General features: G+C 38.6%; 1 protein-coding gene across 2 annotated transcripts in view; it reads left to right on the top strand.

Annotated features, from left to right (window-relative positions):
• Window positions 1–16775, top strand: part of ca16b (carbonic anhydrase XVI b) — a 100005-nt gene extending 83230 nt beyond the window's left edge. Inside the window, exons 14-30 of one of the 2 annotated variants that reach the window (XM_034870222.1) lie at window positions 1229–1267; window positions 2350–2441; window positions 3607–3698; window positions 6346–6442; window positions 6559–6641; window positions 6953–7087; window positions 7192–7326; window positions 7887–8059; window positions 10153–10288; window positions 11145–11291; window positions 11752–11845; window positions 12395–12471; window positions 12667–12795; window positions 13032–13178; window positions 14351–14493; window positions 15421–15556; window positions 16505–16775. In XM_034870222.1, the coding sequence (XP_034726113.1) occupies window positions 1229–1267; window positions 2350–2441; window positions 3607–3698; window positions 6346–6442; window positions 6559–6641; window positions 6953–7087; window positions 7192–7326; window positions 7887–8059; window positions 10153–10288; window positions 11145–11291; window positions 11752–11845; window positions 12395–12471; window positions 12667–12795; window positions 13032–13178; window positions 14351–14493; window positions 15421–15556; window positions 16505–16651 (2002 nt within the window). In that variant the 3' untranslated portion in view covers window positions 16652–16775. The remainder of the gene's footprint in view (window positions 1–1228; window positions 1268–2349; window positions 2442–3606; window positions 3699–6345; window positions 6443–6558; window positions 6642–6952; window positions 7088–7191; window positions 7327–7886; window positions 8060–10152; window positions 10289–11144; window positions 11292–11751; window positions 11846–12394; window positions 12472–12666; window positions 12796–13031; window positions 13179–14350; window positions 14494–15420; window positions 15557–16504) is intronic. The other variant, XM_034870224.1, reaches the window with a different exon arrangement.
• Window positions 16776–17616: the final 841 nt, after the last annotated feature.

Raw genomic sequence — 17616 nt, 5'->3', positions numbered from 1 at the left:
CATCAATCTCAAACAGACTGCCTTCCTCCCTGCATGTTATACATCAGGCCCATCACCCACCTGGGTGAAGGTCAGGGGACCTGAAAGCCCTGCAGAGCCAGCAGGGGTCCCAGCTGTGTCTTCATCTGCTGGGCTGAATTCCAGCCATGCTATTGGAGCCCCAGTAATTACACAGACCAGGCCACTGGCGCATGTGGGATGGTTAATGAGTTACAAATAACACTATGGGCTATTTACTGTGTTTGAAGATTCTGCTTCTAGTTGGGTGGCATTTTGTTTATTTAATGTCTAAGATTTATTTTTGTCACTATTTTGGTTTAGAAGCATTTTTATAAACTATGTTTAAAAAAGCAAATGTTTGACCAAGGTCATTTACTGAGGCATTTTGTGCTATAATAAAATGGATAATATAAGAGTTTATTATAACTAACAGCCTGGTTATTAGCTTATTAGATCAAAAGCATGGATGGATTACTAGGAGTTGTGGTATTTCAGTAGAAGAGCAGGGTAAGCTTTGAGATTAGACATGGCCATCACAGCTGTTGTTTTGACAACTCTTGACAGTTCACAGACAATGCCTGCTTCCCATGGGGAAAAGACCATGATGAAAGATGAAATCAGCCAATTCACGCTTCATGCTTTGCATAGTCTCTCTTGGTGACAGTGCAGCCAGTGAGTTTCTCTGCTCACAGATGTTTTGGTTATTTACTTAATATCTTCACATGTTCGAATGTGTATTTAAAAACAAAATCGATTGAAAATCTTTTAAGAGTTTGACGTCTTATTTTTAGCTTGTTTTTTTGCACTTAGTCTTGGTAATGTCTACACTGGAATTAATTGCTGGCGTTATAGAACACATCTGGAAACTTCTGAGGCTCGAGGTGGTTGTTGAAAGCTCACAGATGTTCAACTGAGAAACAAAAGTGTGCCTCTTTTCATTGACATCTATTCACAAAGCGTATTTAATTTCAGTTTCCATTCCCCCAAAGCAAACTATTTTTCTGAGATCATGGGAGAGAATCAGAGAGGAGGTGTCGACTATGCTGGTTAGTTAGCCACACCGCAAAGAGCCATTGGATAGGTAGGCTGTGACGCAAGACCAGGGAGCTCTCTTCCCTTTCAGTTTTTCACCCTCCCCTCTCAGTCTCTCTCTCTCTCTTTCTATATGTTTTAAATACAGTTCAGTCTTTTTTATTTTTCTGTCTGCTTTGCTTTATCTTTCTCAAAGAATGACAAGCATCTGTTCCCTCCTCTGCATCAAGTACAGGTAGGATTAAACTAGGGAATGCTAGCAGTGGGATGAAACATAGATCTTTTGTTTGCATTCATTTATATACAGTGTGTGTGTGTGTATGAGGAGGGGGTGGAGGCTGGAGAGGATGTGCAAGGTGTTAAGGACCTTAAAAAATCCCTCAATAACTGTCTTTGTTTTTCATGAGCTTTCTAAAAAGTGAGGTGCTAGCTCTTTAAAAATGTCTTTCTTCTATTTAGATAACAGCTTACTAATCACGTCATATTGTGCATTTTTGATGTGCTCAATGGAAGGATGTATTTAATATGAAACCTGTGATTCATTTTTTTACAAAGCATTAATCTCCCCAGAAATCTTTTAGATATTCTCTAAAGAGCTTGGCTGCCTTCAGTCTATGGCTGCCTTCAGTCTATGAGCATACATTAAATTGACATACATTTTTAAAGTCTGAACTTTGGAACTTGACTTTTGTAAAAGAATTGGGATTGTTTGTCCGAGAGGGGGCACAGCAAGTTTGTCTTTCCAAACAACAGAAATTACCCATGCATAAGTGATGAATGTCAAAAGTTCCATCTACTCTCTAGGCTAAACTTGGTCAATGCAAATAAAAAATAAGTTTTCATATGAATATCTTTGCTTTGAGCAGCAGCAGCTGCTGGCATCAATTCCACCCAATTTTTCTAGAAAACGTGCCTTTAAGGGGATTTTGTTTTTGTAAAAATGGGGTGGGATCTCTTGAAAGGGGCCCTTGTGTTGCCCTTACATTATCTGTGTTTGGATTAGTTGTCTTCCTTTTGAGTAAAGTGTTAAAGTTGGCGCTGCGCTGTGTATTGCTGCGAGTTGTTAACCTGTTCCCTGTAGTCAGGTCAGACTGTTTCCAGGAGCTGCTCACTATCAGCAACTCTGTGTGCGATCAGCTGTGTCCCACTCACTCTGGGGTTTTCATTAGCAGTTTTCTGCCATTCCTTCTCATGTCATTTTAAATTTCAAATTTTAGATACTGATGTTGACAGAGCGGATCTGAGAACAATGCGATACCGACTCCCTAATAGACTTTACTGTGGCATCTCTCTGTTCTTCTCTCTCTGTCCCTGTAGGAGATTTTTCCAGACAGCTCACTTCTATGTGGAGGAGAGCAGCTCTCCCCGGGTGGTGGCAAATGAGAATATACCAATCATCCCTATACCAGGTAATCTGTATTTCAGTTAATAATTCATTTGTGTGATATTCAAATACTCATATTTGTATGACAAAGAATACTTAGGATTCACTTTGTTGCACTTTCCTAGATCAGTGATCCCGACCAAGGGTACTTGTATTATACTTGTTCACCCCTGGGGATAATTCTACAGTTGCATTGGCGTACGTGGAAAGATTATGAAAGTATTTAAAAAAAAAATTGGAATATTCAGTAGATAAGATGAATGTTATGAACATAGATAGCTAAATTTGATGGTCAAACAGTTTTACAAGGTCCTTGAAAGTAATACATATAGATTAAAAATAATTAGCTTAAAGCAAAGAATAAACTGTTAAAATAGTAAGCCTTAAAGTAATTTATAAATAATAGTGTTGATTGTGGGGGTACATGGACAAAAAAAGAGTGATTGTTAAGACTGAAACTGAGTACCATAATATGTACCAACCATTAACTGTTTTCAAATAGTTTTAGTTACTTTAATGTCTGCATTATCACAGCTACTTTATTTCAATTTCTAGCTAATGAAGCCACAACCAAACCGTTTTGATGAAGTGATTAGACTGATAAGTTATGCTTGACAGTAATACAGGGGAGGAAATTTTAATAAATAAACATATTAACAATCCAGTATTCACCTCTGCGCTGTAACCACTGAGGCAAGTAAGAGCCCTAAAAGCCCCAGCTGCGAGGATATATTGGTAAAGACATTTGCCAATATCTGCAGCAATGACAGCTGGGTCCCTTGCACTATTGTCCCAGTGTGATGGTGACCAGCATTATCAAAGATCCCTCATGTGTGATTCTGGGCTGATTTGACTCATATGAGACAGATGCTCCCTCCCATAAATGTTCAAAATACCAAATCCATATATTTATGAGTCTAGTTAAAACCGGTCTGTTAAAAGATTCAAAATGTACTGTTATTTTGTTATATTTTCTTTAACATTACATTTTTACATTTGCTGCCTGGTTGCATTAGCATTTAAATGATAAATCATGTTGGTTTCTGTGTCTTTTTTGCCAGGACTCTTACGCCATGTACACACATTCTCAGAATACATGGTGGCTAGGTACAAACCCTGATCTTGCACTATGAACACCACATGAACGGAGTAATGGGCACTTTGCTAACTGTTCTGTGTTTCTCCTGCAGATGACATGGAGGCCATCCCCGTTAAGCAGTTTATTAAACACATCATGGATCTCTACAAGAACAACTTGCAAGGTTTTTCTGAGGAGTTTGAGGTATACTTTCAACGCCACTTGAATGATGATCATTAAAAAGACTTGTAAATCTTTGCTGTATAACTAATGATGTTTTCACAATAGAGTTTAGGTTCAGTTGGTCCATAGGGAAGACAGGAAGACAAATAGGTACATTGTTGCCTTTTAGTTCCGGTCTCCTTTATGTTCACATTGACTTATTATAAACTAACCAAAGGAGTAAACAGAAGGTCATGTAAACCGACAGGTAACTCGTTGATTGGGTAGTTTTGGCAGCTGTCGTCCTGCATCATCAGCAGTATAGCAAGCCATGCAGCACTTTACTGCGACTCACATATTTATTTATCTTCACTGGTGTCTCAAAGAGCTCATAAAGAAATAATTAATAAAGAGCATCGTCATAAATAGTGTTGTTGCTTTGCACATTTCACTCAGTCTTTATTGTGTAGATTGCTTTTCTTGATAGTCCACAATCAGCAGATGAATTTATTGGTAGTTTAGCTTTTGAATGATGTAATTGACCTTTCTAATATCATAATGTCCAGTGGGTATTCTGTTTTGCTTTCACACCTCAAACAAACCTCACTACAGTCTGCTTGGAGGCAAACCAAGACCCACCCTTTTCAGGTGGTCTTGGTCTGGTTGTTTGGTCTGCACCAAGATCTAATTACAGCTTTAACACCAACCTTAACAAATCAAACAAGACAGGCAAGTGTACGCCTTTGTTTGAACTCAACCAAACAGATGTGTAAAAACACAATAAGATCACAGAAAATATCCAGGTACTATCATCTTGTTCTTGTTCTGGTGTTAAGTAAGACAGAGCAATTATTCAGAATTCTTCTCTCCTCTACAGAACACGTTGTCTGCAAGTGGGCCTAAGTCTAAACAGCAATTAGAGATAACTTTATTCATGTGTTTGTGTGCAGGGTTGCTACTTTTGAGCAGATGGTTGAGAGAAAGACAAAGAGAAAGATCAAGAGTGACTTAGGTTAATTAGAGAAGGTCTGGCTTCTGGGTGACTGGATGGAAACGCATTCTCTGTGTAACCAGGTTAAGAAATGAGGCAAAAGCTTCAGCCCTAGAGGATTCCTTCTAATTGGGGTCATTTGATGTGGAGCTTGTGTGCATAATTTTCAAATGCATCACAATGAAGCTGTGTTAGAAATGACTGTTGTATTTCAGGGGGTTGGTGCACTGTGGTGTAGTAATGAAGAAGAGATGGAGGCTTTCTTACTGGACGCCTTAGTTCAAGCACTAGTGGCAGTAAGCATCTGCTATCCTGGAGTGTCCTTGACTGAATCTCTGGTTATGTTATGCAGTTTATTCTTGGTTTAATATGCTGTTTGAAAAAAAATTAAGAAAAATTTCCCTCTAAAGACTAATTTTTATATTTTATTTAAAGTTCCAGTGTGTAATGGGTTTAATTGTTCATTATCAAAATCGATGTTGCCCATCCACAAACTTGTCCTTTTCTTATTTGCTTGAAAATTTACAATTGAATTTACATGAACTAGGGTAGATGCTCATTATTCATGCACCATCTTGAAATATGTTAGTTGGTAAGGGACACGCAGGATTTACTGCTCAGCCTTTCACGGTTTCGCTGTCATAATGAGTGTTGTTGCTTCCCGGCCCCGGCAAGTTTGAGGAAAGAAACATGGAGGACAACATGTATTCAAAATCAAAATTTCAGGAACAGGAGTTTTCTTCTTCACCCAGAAAAAGAAGAAGAATATTGAAAAGAGCAAAAGGCTTTTTGACGCGTGAAGCCTACCATAGCTACAATACGTACTTTGAACTGCGTGGCGTGAGAGAGTTGAATGCGATAAATTATCTCAACGCTAGATCTGAGATATTCCCACACATTGGACCTTTAACCCTTATTTAACCAGGATTAAACTGATATTAGGAATCTCTTTTCCAAGAGTGTCCTAGCCAAGACAGGCAGCAGCACAATTAACAGAGTTTCAGACATAAAATATATAACAAATCACAATGATTATGTATATGTTAAGATATTCAACAATGTTCACCAGAAGTCATCTAGTTTAGGTATCAAAACATTTACAGCCAGATGTGTCAGGCTATATGTCATTTAAAATTTCTCTAATAACATCTAGTAAGACCTTATGAAGGTTCAGGCAATTTGGGCCTCCAAATAAATGTTTGATGGTTTAAAGAAATAAAAAAAAAATGTCTGAAAATATTGAACGATTCCAACATTATTAAAGAAAAATCTTTTTTTAACTAAGGTATGTTTAGGTATTCCTAAGCTAGCCTTCCACAGATACAGTTAACCTTAAGGATTCACTGTGCCACGTTAACATTAAAACATGATGTATAAATATATAATCATGCCAACAATTTTTATTTTAAATGCTTAGTTTTGTATGCACCATAAAAAGGTATTTATAAAGGCTATAGGCCACCCTACACTTTATTGTAAGCCCAGTATGCAACTTAGTTTCATTCAATATATATATATAGTGAGGTGTCCCTGCTCCGTTTTCAGCTGAGGGGTCCTTGGCCTAAAAACCACTGAAGACCCCTGTACTAAGAAATAAAAACATGTAACACTGTAACCGTTTGAGAGGATAATTCAATTACACATTCTCTCCTTGTTTAATAAAATCTCTCTATCTCTGTCTATTTTTCCTCCCTCCAGGAGGTCCAACGGTCCACAGCAGACCTGAAAATCACTGCAGAACACTCCAATCATCCCGACAACAAGCACAAAAACAGATACATCAACATTGTGGCCTGTGAGTCAGCTGGAAAATCTGATTATGACATCTACTGCGGCTCAATACAACAATGTTTTTATAACATGTTTTCATTCTTTTAATAATCCACATAAATATATCAATGCTCTCCCTAGATGACCACAGCAGGGTGAAATTACGAGCTCTGACAGGGAAAGATGCCAAACATTCCGATTACATCAATGCCAACTACGTGGATGTGAGTTTTACCAACCGCTTGACAAGTTTGGTTTTCTATTTTGTGTTTTTGTGAATTTTACCTGCATGTCTTGTATCCTGAACAGTGCTACTACATCTTTATTAAAATATTGATTTAGATCAAAATCATAACATCAACAGAAATATTAAGAATATTGATTAATGTATAAATATCTGTTTCAGCTAAAGGAGTGGATTTTATGATCTACCTGTGTCAGTAAACCATATCAGCGATATCAGTGGTTGCGGGTAATTTATACAATATTGATTGCATTTTACCAGTAAATATATTCCACCACTCTCCTGTTTCAGGGCTACAACCGGCCCAGAGCTTATATAGCTGCTCAAGGTCCTCTCAAGTCTACTTTTGAAGACTTTTGGAGGATGGTGTGGGAGCAGAACACAGGAATAATCATAATGATTACCAACCTGGTGGAGAAAGGGAGGGTAAGTTCACTTAAATTTCATGTCCAGAAGTAAAAATACAAAACAAATCCCTTACTGTTTTTCCAATGTGCTATTGAATTTATTGTGTCTGTTGTGTCCTTAAGAGAAAATGTGACCAGTACTGGCCGACAGAGAACAGCGAGCAGTACGGAAACATCGTGGTGACGCTGAAAAGCACCAAAGTGCATGCTTGCTACACACTGCGGCGTTTTCTTATAAGAAACACTAAAGTTAAAAAGGTAACTGAGAGCCAGCCTCATTCATACATGTATACACACACGGGGAAGTATGTGTTTAGACTTAGTGGTATAACATTTTATAAATTAAAATCAATCCTGTTGGACTCCCAGATAGCTCAGTTGGTAGAGCAGGCGCCCATATGTAGAGGTTTACTCCTTGATGCAGCAGGCCGTGGTTTGATTCCGACATGCGGTCCTTTGCTGCAAAAAAAAAAAAAATCATCCCTGTTAACATCATTATGAAGCAGCATAGTCCATATTATCAGTTTGACTCTTAAATCTAAATGGGTCACATATTATTAACAGGTTAGTTTTTTAATTGTTTAGTTAACTCACAACAGTTACAGTTACTCAATTTTAAATATTTATTTACATCTAATCTGTGTATGAATATGTTTGAATGGTGAAAAGGGAAAGTGTTGATGTCCACTTAGCCTACTTATAACAGAAGTGTTGCTAAATCAGTACTAAAACTGAGCCCACGATAACGTCCTCCATGCACAGTAAAAAAGAGTGCATTGTATTCTCACCACGCTCACACATCTGCTCTCATGTTCTAGGGTCAGAAGGGGAACCCAAAAGGGAAGCTAAACGAGCGCATCGTGGTCCAGTATCACTACACTCAATGGCCTGACATGGGAGTACCAGAATACACCCTCCCTGTCCTCACCTTCATCAACCGCTCATCAGCAGCTCGGGCTGCAGACACGGGCCCTGTCCTGGTGCACTGCAGGTATGGCACTTACTTTATTACTGAACTCCAGGGCTAAATTAATGTTACACAGTAGGCGAAATGAAGGGGGATGCCAACCACCTTGTTAGCCGAGGTCACTAATAGGTAGCCTGCCTTTACAGTAGGACTGCACATTATGAGGAAAACATATAATAATAGTAAGAAACATATATTAAAGTGTTTTTTGTTCTGCCGTTCTGCTTTTGCTAAAATACTTCCAAATTGTTTATTGAATTAAAAAAAGGAAATTTCCAGCATTGTATTATGGAGTAAATTGAACATTGAAATGAACACAAAAGTCACCATGAATAAAAAAGGAAGGATGATGATTCTTATATTTTAAAGTGTAGTTTAATGCTGATACTCTCTTCGCGACGAAGTTAATATCGCGATTTATTGTGCAGCCCTACTTTATGGCAGGGTTAGCAGCCCAGGCAAATCACGAAACAATTGCATTCATTGTAAATCATCTCATGATGCTACTTAGCCTATCAAATCTGTGCATTGTGACTAGAGTCAGTGGGTAAAATATACACACAGACGAGATGAGAGACAGTTGGAGAAATGAGTGAGTCCAAGAAAAGTAATTTCACACGGGGGGCTCTAAAGAAAGAAAAGTTATAGAAAATGTCCTTAAGCAACGGTCCCAACATCATAACGTCTAAATTGCGATTTGTTTCAGTGCCATATACGTATATTGAAGTAGCTTAGTAGTACTCAATTAAAAAATACATGTTCTTTTTTCATTAAAAGTAAAATTGGGACTGCATTTACAGATAAAATACATACTAGAGAGAGCTTGAGCTTAGCTTCTTTTTTGTTAACTCCTTGTCACATCTTAAAGGTGCTCTAAGCAATCTTGGGAGACGTTACTTCTTGTTGATGTTAGAAGTATTTTCAAACAAAATAAGACTAGCTTGTCCCTGCCTCCTCGTCCCGTCCCTTTCCCCTCTCTTCTGTGCTTCCGCGCACTAACCCCCCCAACCCCCACCACCAAATCCTTCGTGATGGTTATTGGCTGGAAAGCTAGAACACTGTTTGTGTGTGCTTCATGGTGCAGGTGGGCATATTTTGTTTTTGTTGGCGTTTGTAGACCCTGGGCTGTCTAGAGAGACCGCGTTTTTTACAGTGTGTTCTGGGGACAGGCAGCTCGCGGATAGTGAGCAGAGGTTTGCTGTATGTGACAATAAATGTTATAGACTAAAACATGCGTGACATCGCTTAGAGCACCTTTAACAGTCTCAACCAATTATATTTATTATGTATATCCCTCCAGTTCAATGTGAAAAATGACAATGAAATCCTGGCAGGACAAGCCAGAGCTCACTTCTCGCACTGAAAAAGAAAAGGTGTGGCAATGGGATGTAAGAGGGAAAGAAAGAGAAAAGGAGGTGTTAAAGCTGTTCAATTGTTAAGATGTGTTGAGTGTTTATTATAAAATTGGTTGAGGCTGTTAATGTGTGCAACAGAGTTATTAGAAAAGCTAAAAAGGGGAACTCAGTAATATTTCTAAAAATAGGCACTTTATTTTTACATAGTTCAACAAGTTCTCTGTTATGTATTTTTATGTTTTAATGCAGCCACTATTTTATTTTAAATGAAAAAAGAATGGATGTATTATTATATATTATTGGGTTACTTGTTTTTATAATGCCTCCTTTTTTAATGTGAAACAGAACTGACAAGAAATACTATTCAAATATTAAATTTTACTTTCTGTATTGGATTTGAATGTCAGTGTTTAACTATATATAGACATGAATACACCTACTAGGCTACTATAATATAAATGGCGCTGAATCATAAGTTGAATATATTTTCTCTAACTGCACCTCTTTGAATAACCCTACTAGCAGAGAGAATGCATGGGCAGATATGGTTGTTTATTTGAAGATGTTATTCTATTCTGCCTGGCTCATTGATTCTTTATTTGACTTTATCTGAGGTTTGTGCAAGTTAGAATCTATAGCCCAGACCGTGGCTCTGAAATATCAGTAGCCTAAAGCCGCTAGTTTAGACATATTCAAATGTTAGAGAAATGCAACCTGATGTCAATGCATTATGCTCATTGTGCTTTGTGCTCTGCTCCTCAGTGCTGGGGTTGGGCGCACAGGAACGTACATTGTCATCGACAGCATGCTACAACAGATCAAGGACAAAAGCACAGTCAGTGTCCTGGATTTTCTCAAACATATCCGCACACAACGCAACTACCTAGTTCAGACTGAGGTAAGAAACCCTGATTCCTCCCTTCTGTTGTGAAACTGAATTCCCTCTTTTACATTTTAAAGCTAATTTATGATTATAGATGGATAGGAAGTTATGAAGCTATTCAGTTTGATATGCTAGACTCAGGAAAGATCACACTTGCTGCAATTACACTGTAACACACATTACAAATTAGTATCCATACAGACAAATGTCCATAGTGACTGTCCTCAGGTCAAAGTTCTGTATTTATTATTTACCTAATATTATTGATTTCATTATTTCTTTGTCCTCCTACCATCACTATTAGATCTATACACAGACAAATTTCTGGACAGTAACTAGGATGTCATGTTTTGCTGGCTTTATGTAGGTTTTCTCCTCTAAGTTTGAAATAGCATTCCAAGTTAATTTCACAATTGATTGTAAATTATTGAAATTCCAGTAAATCATATTGGTTACTTTATAGATTCAAATTAATCAATAATTCAAAGTTTATAAGACACTACATTTCTTTATAGCAGCTTCAACATTAAAGTGATGAACACATTAATGTATTCAAATATATACATGTTCAATAATAATATATATGATTCTGAAATGGCAGATTGTACTTAATGAGTACTTACTTTTGGTATATTTTGATGCTAATACTTGATGTACTTTTATTTGGGTAACATTTTAAAGCAGGACTTTAACTTAAGAGTATTTCTACACTGTTTACTTCAGTAAAGATGATGAGTCATTCTAGTGCCCCTGATTTCAAGTCATTTTTATTTTTGATATATTTTCAGTTTGTCTGTTTGTTCATATTATTATCTATTTCACTATCTAATCTTAAACAACCTTGGTCTCAATAACCTCCGTCTCCCCCCAGGAGCAGTACGTTTTCATCCACGATGCTCTAATGGAGGCCATCATGAGCAGAGAGACAGAGGTGCCCGCCTGGCAGCTGCACAGTTATGTCAACAGCATCCTCACGCCCAACTCGACAGGCCGCACACTGCTGGAGAAGCAGTTCAGGGTGAGTAAACCTGTTGGGATTCTGACTGGTCCGTTTAGACGAGCTGTCACCGTCTGCAGTGGCATCACCAGCTGAAATCAAGGCTGTCTTTGGATCAGAAGCTTGTTAGCAACATGCACGGTGGCTTCCCAGTTCCTGACAGGAATAGATTGAAAGTGTCTCTGATGTTGGCTGTAATAAAATCATGTCTGTCACCCCTGCTGCCTTATGCAAAGCCTGATGAATGTTTCATCAAGCTGCTGCTCTGTCGAGCATCAGGAGAGGGAAAGGAATTGCTTGCCCATAATGTCACTTCCTCCCGAGTATCACATACTCATTATTATTGTGAAAGACTTGCTGTTAATCTTGGGTGTTAAACAACATTATATCTTACTTTTCATGTTTGATTTAAATGTGCAGCGACTTTGAGGACTAAAATCCAATTTTCCCAACTTCTGGTCTTTGCTTTCTGTATCACCAGTTGCTGAGTCAGTGCAACGCACGCTTTGTGGAGTGCTTTAGTGCCCACAAAGACTGCAACAAAGAGAAGAACCGCAATTCCTCAGTGGTTCCCTGTGAGTATCTTATCTGTTTTACCGCTGTATACATGCAGTGGACCTGAGGTTTTTGAGAACCAAGGTCATGTGGAACATGTTAAGCCACTGGATTCTGCATTCATGGGTGTCGAGAAGGCTGGTTATAGTGGGTTTCCATAGACAGTTGTAGGGGATGCTGTCTTGAATGAAGTCATATAGCAACAATAATTATAAATTCTAATGATAAAATTATATTTGGACACTATGAAAAGCATTTCCTACTAATGAAATCACTTCTGTGTACTTTTCCTACTTTTTCTATACTTGTAGTTTTCCTTGTACATTTTCCTATTTTACAGTCTGCAAATTATTAGAGACAATTTGTATTCCAAAATTAGAATCTATTTCCATAATCCTATATTTAATCTTTATATGCATTCCCTGCACCCTGGCAGGGAAAAGGGATGTATTTGTTGCTATAGCAACACCAACGACGGGTTATAAATGTGTGCATTTTGAGCCAGTGTGATATTATAGAGGCCTGCGTTTGTGATTTAAAGTATTTTTCATCTCTCTGCCTCTTTTCAGCGGAGCGAGCAAGGGTCGGACTCACCACTCTGCCTGGAATGAAAGGAACAGATTACATTAATGCGTCTTACGTAATGGTACAGTGTGATAGTCTGGCTTCTTTATCCTTGCTCACTTTGTTGTTGTTTTTATCAAGAATGTTATTGACAGGTCTGCCAGTTACTGATGACAATTTCTTAGAAAAATCTGAATTCTGTCAGCTTTCACAGTCTTACATCAGTATGAGTGATCTGAGCTTTAGATGGGCTAACAGTTCACATCTGTCATCTCAGGGTTACTTCAGAAGTAATGAGTTCATCGTTACCCAGCATCCTTTACCCCACACCACCACAGACTTCTGGAGGATGATTTGGGACCATAACGCTCAAATTATTGTCATGTTGCCTGACAACCAAGGCCTGGTAAGTTACCCTGAAACACAATTATGTTCTTTTGTACTTTATTTTTTGTGTTATTTGCCCTTTACAGTAGATCCACATTGTCTAATTTACTGCAAAATCAACCTTAACCCTACAGGCAGACGGAAAGCATAATGACAGCTAAAGCATTAAAACAAGAAGTTAGCGATAGAGATTGACGCATAAAAGATAACTGTAACATACAGTACCTTGTTGGAATTGCTATTGCTTCTCTGCAGGCTGAGGATGAATTTGTTTATTGGCCAAGTCGGGAGGAGGCGATGAACTGCATTGCCTTCACTGTCACGCTTATTAGTACGGACAGGCTGTGCCTCTCCAATGAGGAGCAGATCATCATCCATGACTTCATCCTAGAGGCCACGCAGGTACCAGGAGCTCTGCTTTGTCACATTTAGCATACCAAGCTGTTTTCATATATGTCAGAGAATCAGGTCAGGACATTTTCCCTTTCACACATGTGGCACACAACAGGAGACTGAATGTGTCAGGTGTGTTCTTACTTACTGGAAATACCCTGTTTGGTTTAGACAAGGGGGGGGGGGGGGGCTTTATTTATATAGCACCTTTTAAACCCAACAAGATGCCATTCAAAGTGCTGTAAAGCTATTGAAAAACAGCAGACAAAACAAAGAACAAAATATTGATAAAATATGGATACTTAAGTTGGTAAAGATATAAATAAAATGTTTAAAATGTTTAAAACAATAAAATATGTATATATGTATGAATAATTACGGTTTTATTTATGTGATATATATATATACACATCTATAGATATAGATATATATCATTTATAAGACACCAAAATAAAGTCACAGGACATTAGGTGAAAGGCCAGACTGAAAAGGGAAGGTTTTTAGTTTTTTTTTCAATATTTCCAGCTCCCCTCAGATCCTCCGGCACGCTGTTTCCAACATCTCGGTGCGTAGTGGCTGAAATCCGCATCACAAACATTTTTGTTGTGCTTTGTGAAACAGCTAAAAAAGAAGAGCTGAAAGATCTGTGGGGCTTTCCTGGTCCATAAACTAAAAGCATTTGTGAGATGTAGTCTGGTACGAGGCCATCTCGTGCCTTCTAAACTATAAAAACAAATGTTTAAATCAATACAAAAACTGTAACATAACCAGTGTAAAGACAGTCTAACTGCTAGTAATATAACCGTGCATTCTTTTCTCTGTGAAACGGCCTAACTCCTAGATTTATTTGCCTCGGGTGGAGTCCTACCATACTTAGTTTTGATTTCAGTTTCTCTCTCTGAACCTTTGAACAAATAATTGGCACCACTGTTTTGTCCTGGTTGTGCTTGTTCTGTGACATTTAGGCCTTAATATCTAAAATATAGTTAAAAAGTGAATAAATTGGCCAAGTGTGATCAGGACACTCTGCAGTATAGAGCTGAGTGGCATTAGCATACAGTAGCTGTGACAGGCAGCAGATTACACCGCGCTGTTTGATTGCTATGACTCAATGTGTACAGACATAAATGAGCATCGGATTATTTCTGTTATGTGTGACACTCCTGCCCTTTGTGTGACAGGATGACTATGTTCTGGAGGTGAGACATTTTCAGTGCCCTAAATGGCCAAACCCTGATGCTCCTCTCAGCAGCACCTTTGAGCTCATCAGTGTCATCAAGGAAGAGGCCATGACTCGAGATGGGCCCACCATCGTGCATGATGAGTAAGTTTCACGTTTTACGTGTTTAAATCTATGTTGTACTCTGTCCTCTGATCTTAGTTGTATCTAAGATCCAGTCATAGACTAGTCCAGGGCTCTTAAGATTTTTGTCCCACTCTGTCGGTCTCGCTTACTGTTTTCAGCACTGCACCTGGATCTGTATTTTTGAAGGGTTCAGAAGTGGTAATAGAATCCTGAGATGTTTAATTACAGTACCTATGAGTTTTCCTTGGTAAACGTACGTGTTTGCACTCATAGGATGGAAAATAAGCCACTAAATGTGGAGTGCTCGCGATGGCTTGGGAGTTTGAGAGTCCTCCACTGTATGCCAGCACTGAGAATCTGCAGGCAACTTCCAAGATAAACAAAAGTACCACTTTGAAGTCTCTAATTAACCAGGCAACCATAACGACGTCCACAACTGTTCCCAGTTGATGTCTTTCCCACAGACCACTGTGCCTTTAGCACCTCAGCTGCTGTTATTGAAAACATCAGCTAATTGAATCGTCTCCATCACTGAAAGTACTTATTATCAATCACACTCCATCCTTCAATTACTTAAAGCTGTATCAGAATTGGACACAGTCTAAATAACAGGGCATTCTGTCTCCCCAGCTATTTACACTAGATACTAATGTGATGGGATGCTAATTGCTATAAATCTGTATGGACGCATTCTATCCTTTAATACACTGTAGTGTACCTTATTGGCAGTTACTTGTTGGGTTACGAGGATATTAAGGCAATAACTTGACAGTCTGCAGTTGGTTAATGAAGAAGGGATCTTAACACAAACTACAGACAAGAAAATAGCCCATGTGTGAACTAGGGATTTAGGATGTGTGATGTAACATTGTTTAAGACTACCTGAACATGACAGTTTAGACAAGCAGTTTTCCCACAGAGCTGGTTTTGAACATTTCCACACAGGTATGGAGCCGTGTCAGCAGGCATGCTCTGTGCCCTAACCACGCTGTCCCAGCAGCTGGAGAACGAGGGGGTCGTCGACATCTATCAGGTGGCTAAGATGATCAATATCATGAGGCCGGGAGTCTTCACTGATATAGTAAGTTCTTCTTTTGTTGTCAAATACAAACACAAGGCATTTGTGGTCAGCATTTTAACAACTGGGAACAATGAAACATAAAATTAAAAAAGGGCAGGCAGACTCAGTCAGCAACTAGCTGCTGAACATAGTGGAACATTTAAACAGCTAGAGAGACTAATTTGTCCTTTAGGAGTTGGTGTAGACCAAACGGAGCTGAAAGGCATCGTCAGGTGGACACAAATGAATGCTAATGTCGCTCCGGATGTGTTGGAAGTTCAAATAGTAAATTGTTAGTTAGCAAGTTTGTCATATCAACTTTATTAGTTTATATTATATCAATGTTGTGTTTACAGCTTGTTTTCCTGCCCCCTTATTCAATAATTACAGCTTTCTGGGCTGCCTTGGACTCATATATTGGATTTATTATCACTAGCGGGCAGAAAAACACAGCATACATACAGCAACCAACAACACTAGCTAGCAAACTTTCATTCAGCAGACACAGATACATGGTAGCATTCATCTGGAGTCACGTTTTTTTGTCAGCTGTTGAAAGTGTTCCCCTCAGTTTTTGGTTTCCACCAACTCCTGACTATAAAATCAGCATAATCTGGGGCTTTAGCTGTTAAATGCCACACTATGTTCAGCGGTCACTTGGTAACTTTCTTTTTCTTCCATTAACTGCTGGGCAAGTAATAGTTTTTTCCCACAGTCAAACCGTGTGTGGTGCAATGATTGTGTGGGGTGTAAAACCACCAAAACAATAAGGCAAATCCAGAGTGCAGAGTTGGACATTAGTTGCGTTATTACAAGCGGCTACAGCTTTCACATCAGTCATTTCATTCAATGTTTGTATCAAAAATATTGCATGCAGATTTTGAAGAAATGTCATGATCTGTGTGATGATTCTGTAGCACCTGTGATCTGTAATGTTAGATTGTTGTGTGTTTTTGTTTATGTCCACAGGAGGAGTACCAGTACCTTTATAAAGCCATGCTCAGCCTGGTCAGTAACAGAGAATGTGGCCTGAGCTCTATGCACATGGACACTAATGGGTTGGTGGTGATTGCAGACGAGTCAGACCCTGCAGAGAGCATGGAGTCGCTTGTCTGAGGACGCTGTCACAGGCACTTAATTTGTAAAAACTCGAAGTTTTCTGAGGCCTTTTTTTGCCAGGCTATTGATTACATGAATAACCTTATTACTTTTTATACTGATAAAGGTTTTTTGATATTTATGTTTTTGTTCTTTATTTCTTGTCTTAAATGTTATCCTGCTGAGCATTTGCACCTGTTTTAAGTTGACGTGAGGAAAATGCAGCTCTGTCCAGTTTGCACTATACTATCAGTGTTACTGCCTAAATCCAGTGAGTGAAGACATTTCACAGTGAAATCCTGGCATCACGACACAAACCGGGATCTTTGGACTGCATTGAGATAAGAATGAAGACCAGGATAAGTTAAAGCGATCCACTTCCAAAAAAGTCTCAAAACAACAACAACAACATCACATCACGACATAGCCCAGCACACATTATGTCACTTTGTCACCACGATCAAACAAACCATTTTGAGGCTCCGCTCTACCTGGGTGAAGATCTTTATCCCTTGTTAAGAGACTATATTTACCTGCTAAATATTCATATGTTGTCCAAATATCTCACTGCTGTCTTGTATAATGTACTTTTGGCTTATTGTTTTAAAGTGTGTTACATCTAATGTGAACATGTATTGCTTTTTACGGAGATTTATATTGTTTTGAAATACACACACACACGCACACACGCACACGCACGCACACACACACACACACACACACACACACACACACACACACACACACACACACACACACACACACACACACACACACACACACACACACACACACACAGCCATTATATAGTTGTTGTTTATTTTGTTTATTTTTTTTTTACTTTTGCCTGTGTCCACTGGCCTTAGTGTAGAGTCATATTTTTTGTGATTGTCATGAATAATCTACAAAGCTCCATTTTTTTTTTTACCATCATTTTTTTTTTAGCTTCTCTAAACTCAACTGTCAAGGTTCAACCGTTAACA

The sequence above is a fragment of the Etheostoma cragini genome, chromosome 4 (genome assembly GCF_013103735.1).
Source record: "Etheostoma cragini isolate CJK2018 chromosome 4, CSU_Ecrag_1.0, whole genome shotgun sequence".
NCBI classification, from domain to species: domain Eukaryota; kingdom Metazoa; phylum Chordata; class Actinopteri; order Perciformes; family Percidae; genus Etheostoma; species Etheostoma cragini.
The sequence above is the reverse complement of the archived record's forward strand: the minus strand, read 5'-3'. Positions and strand labels throughout refer to the sequence as shown.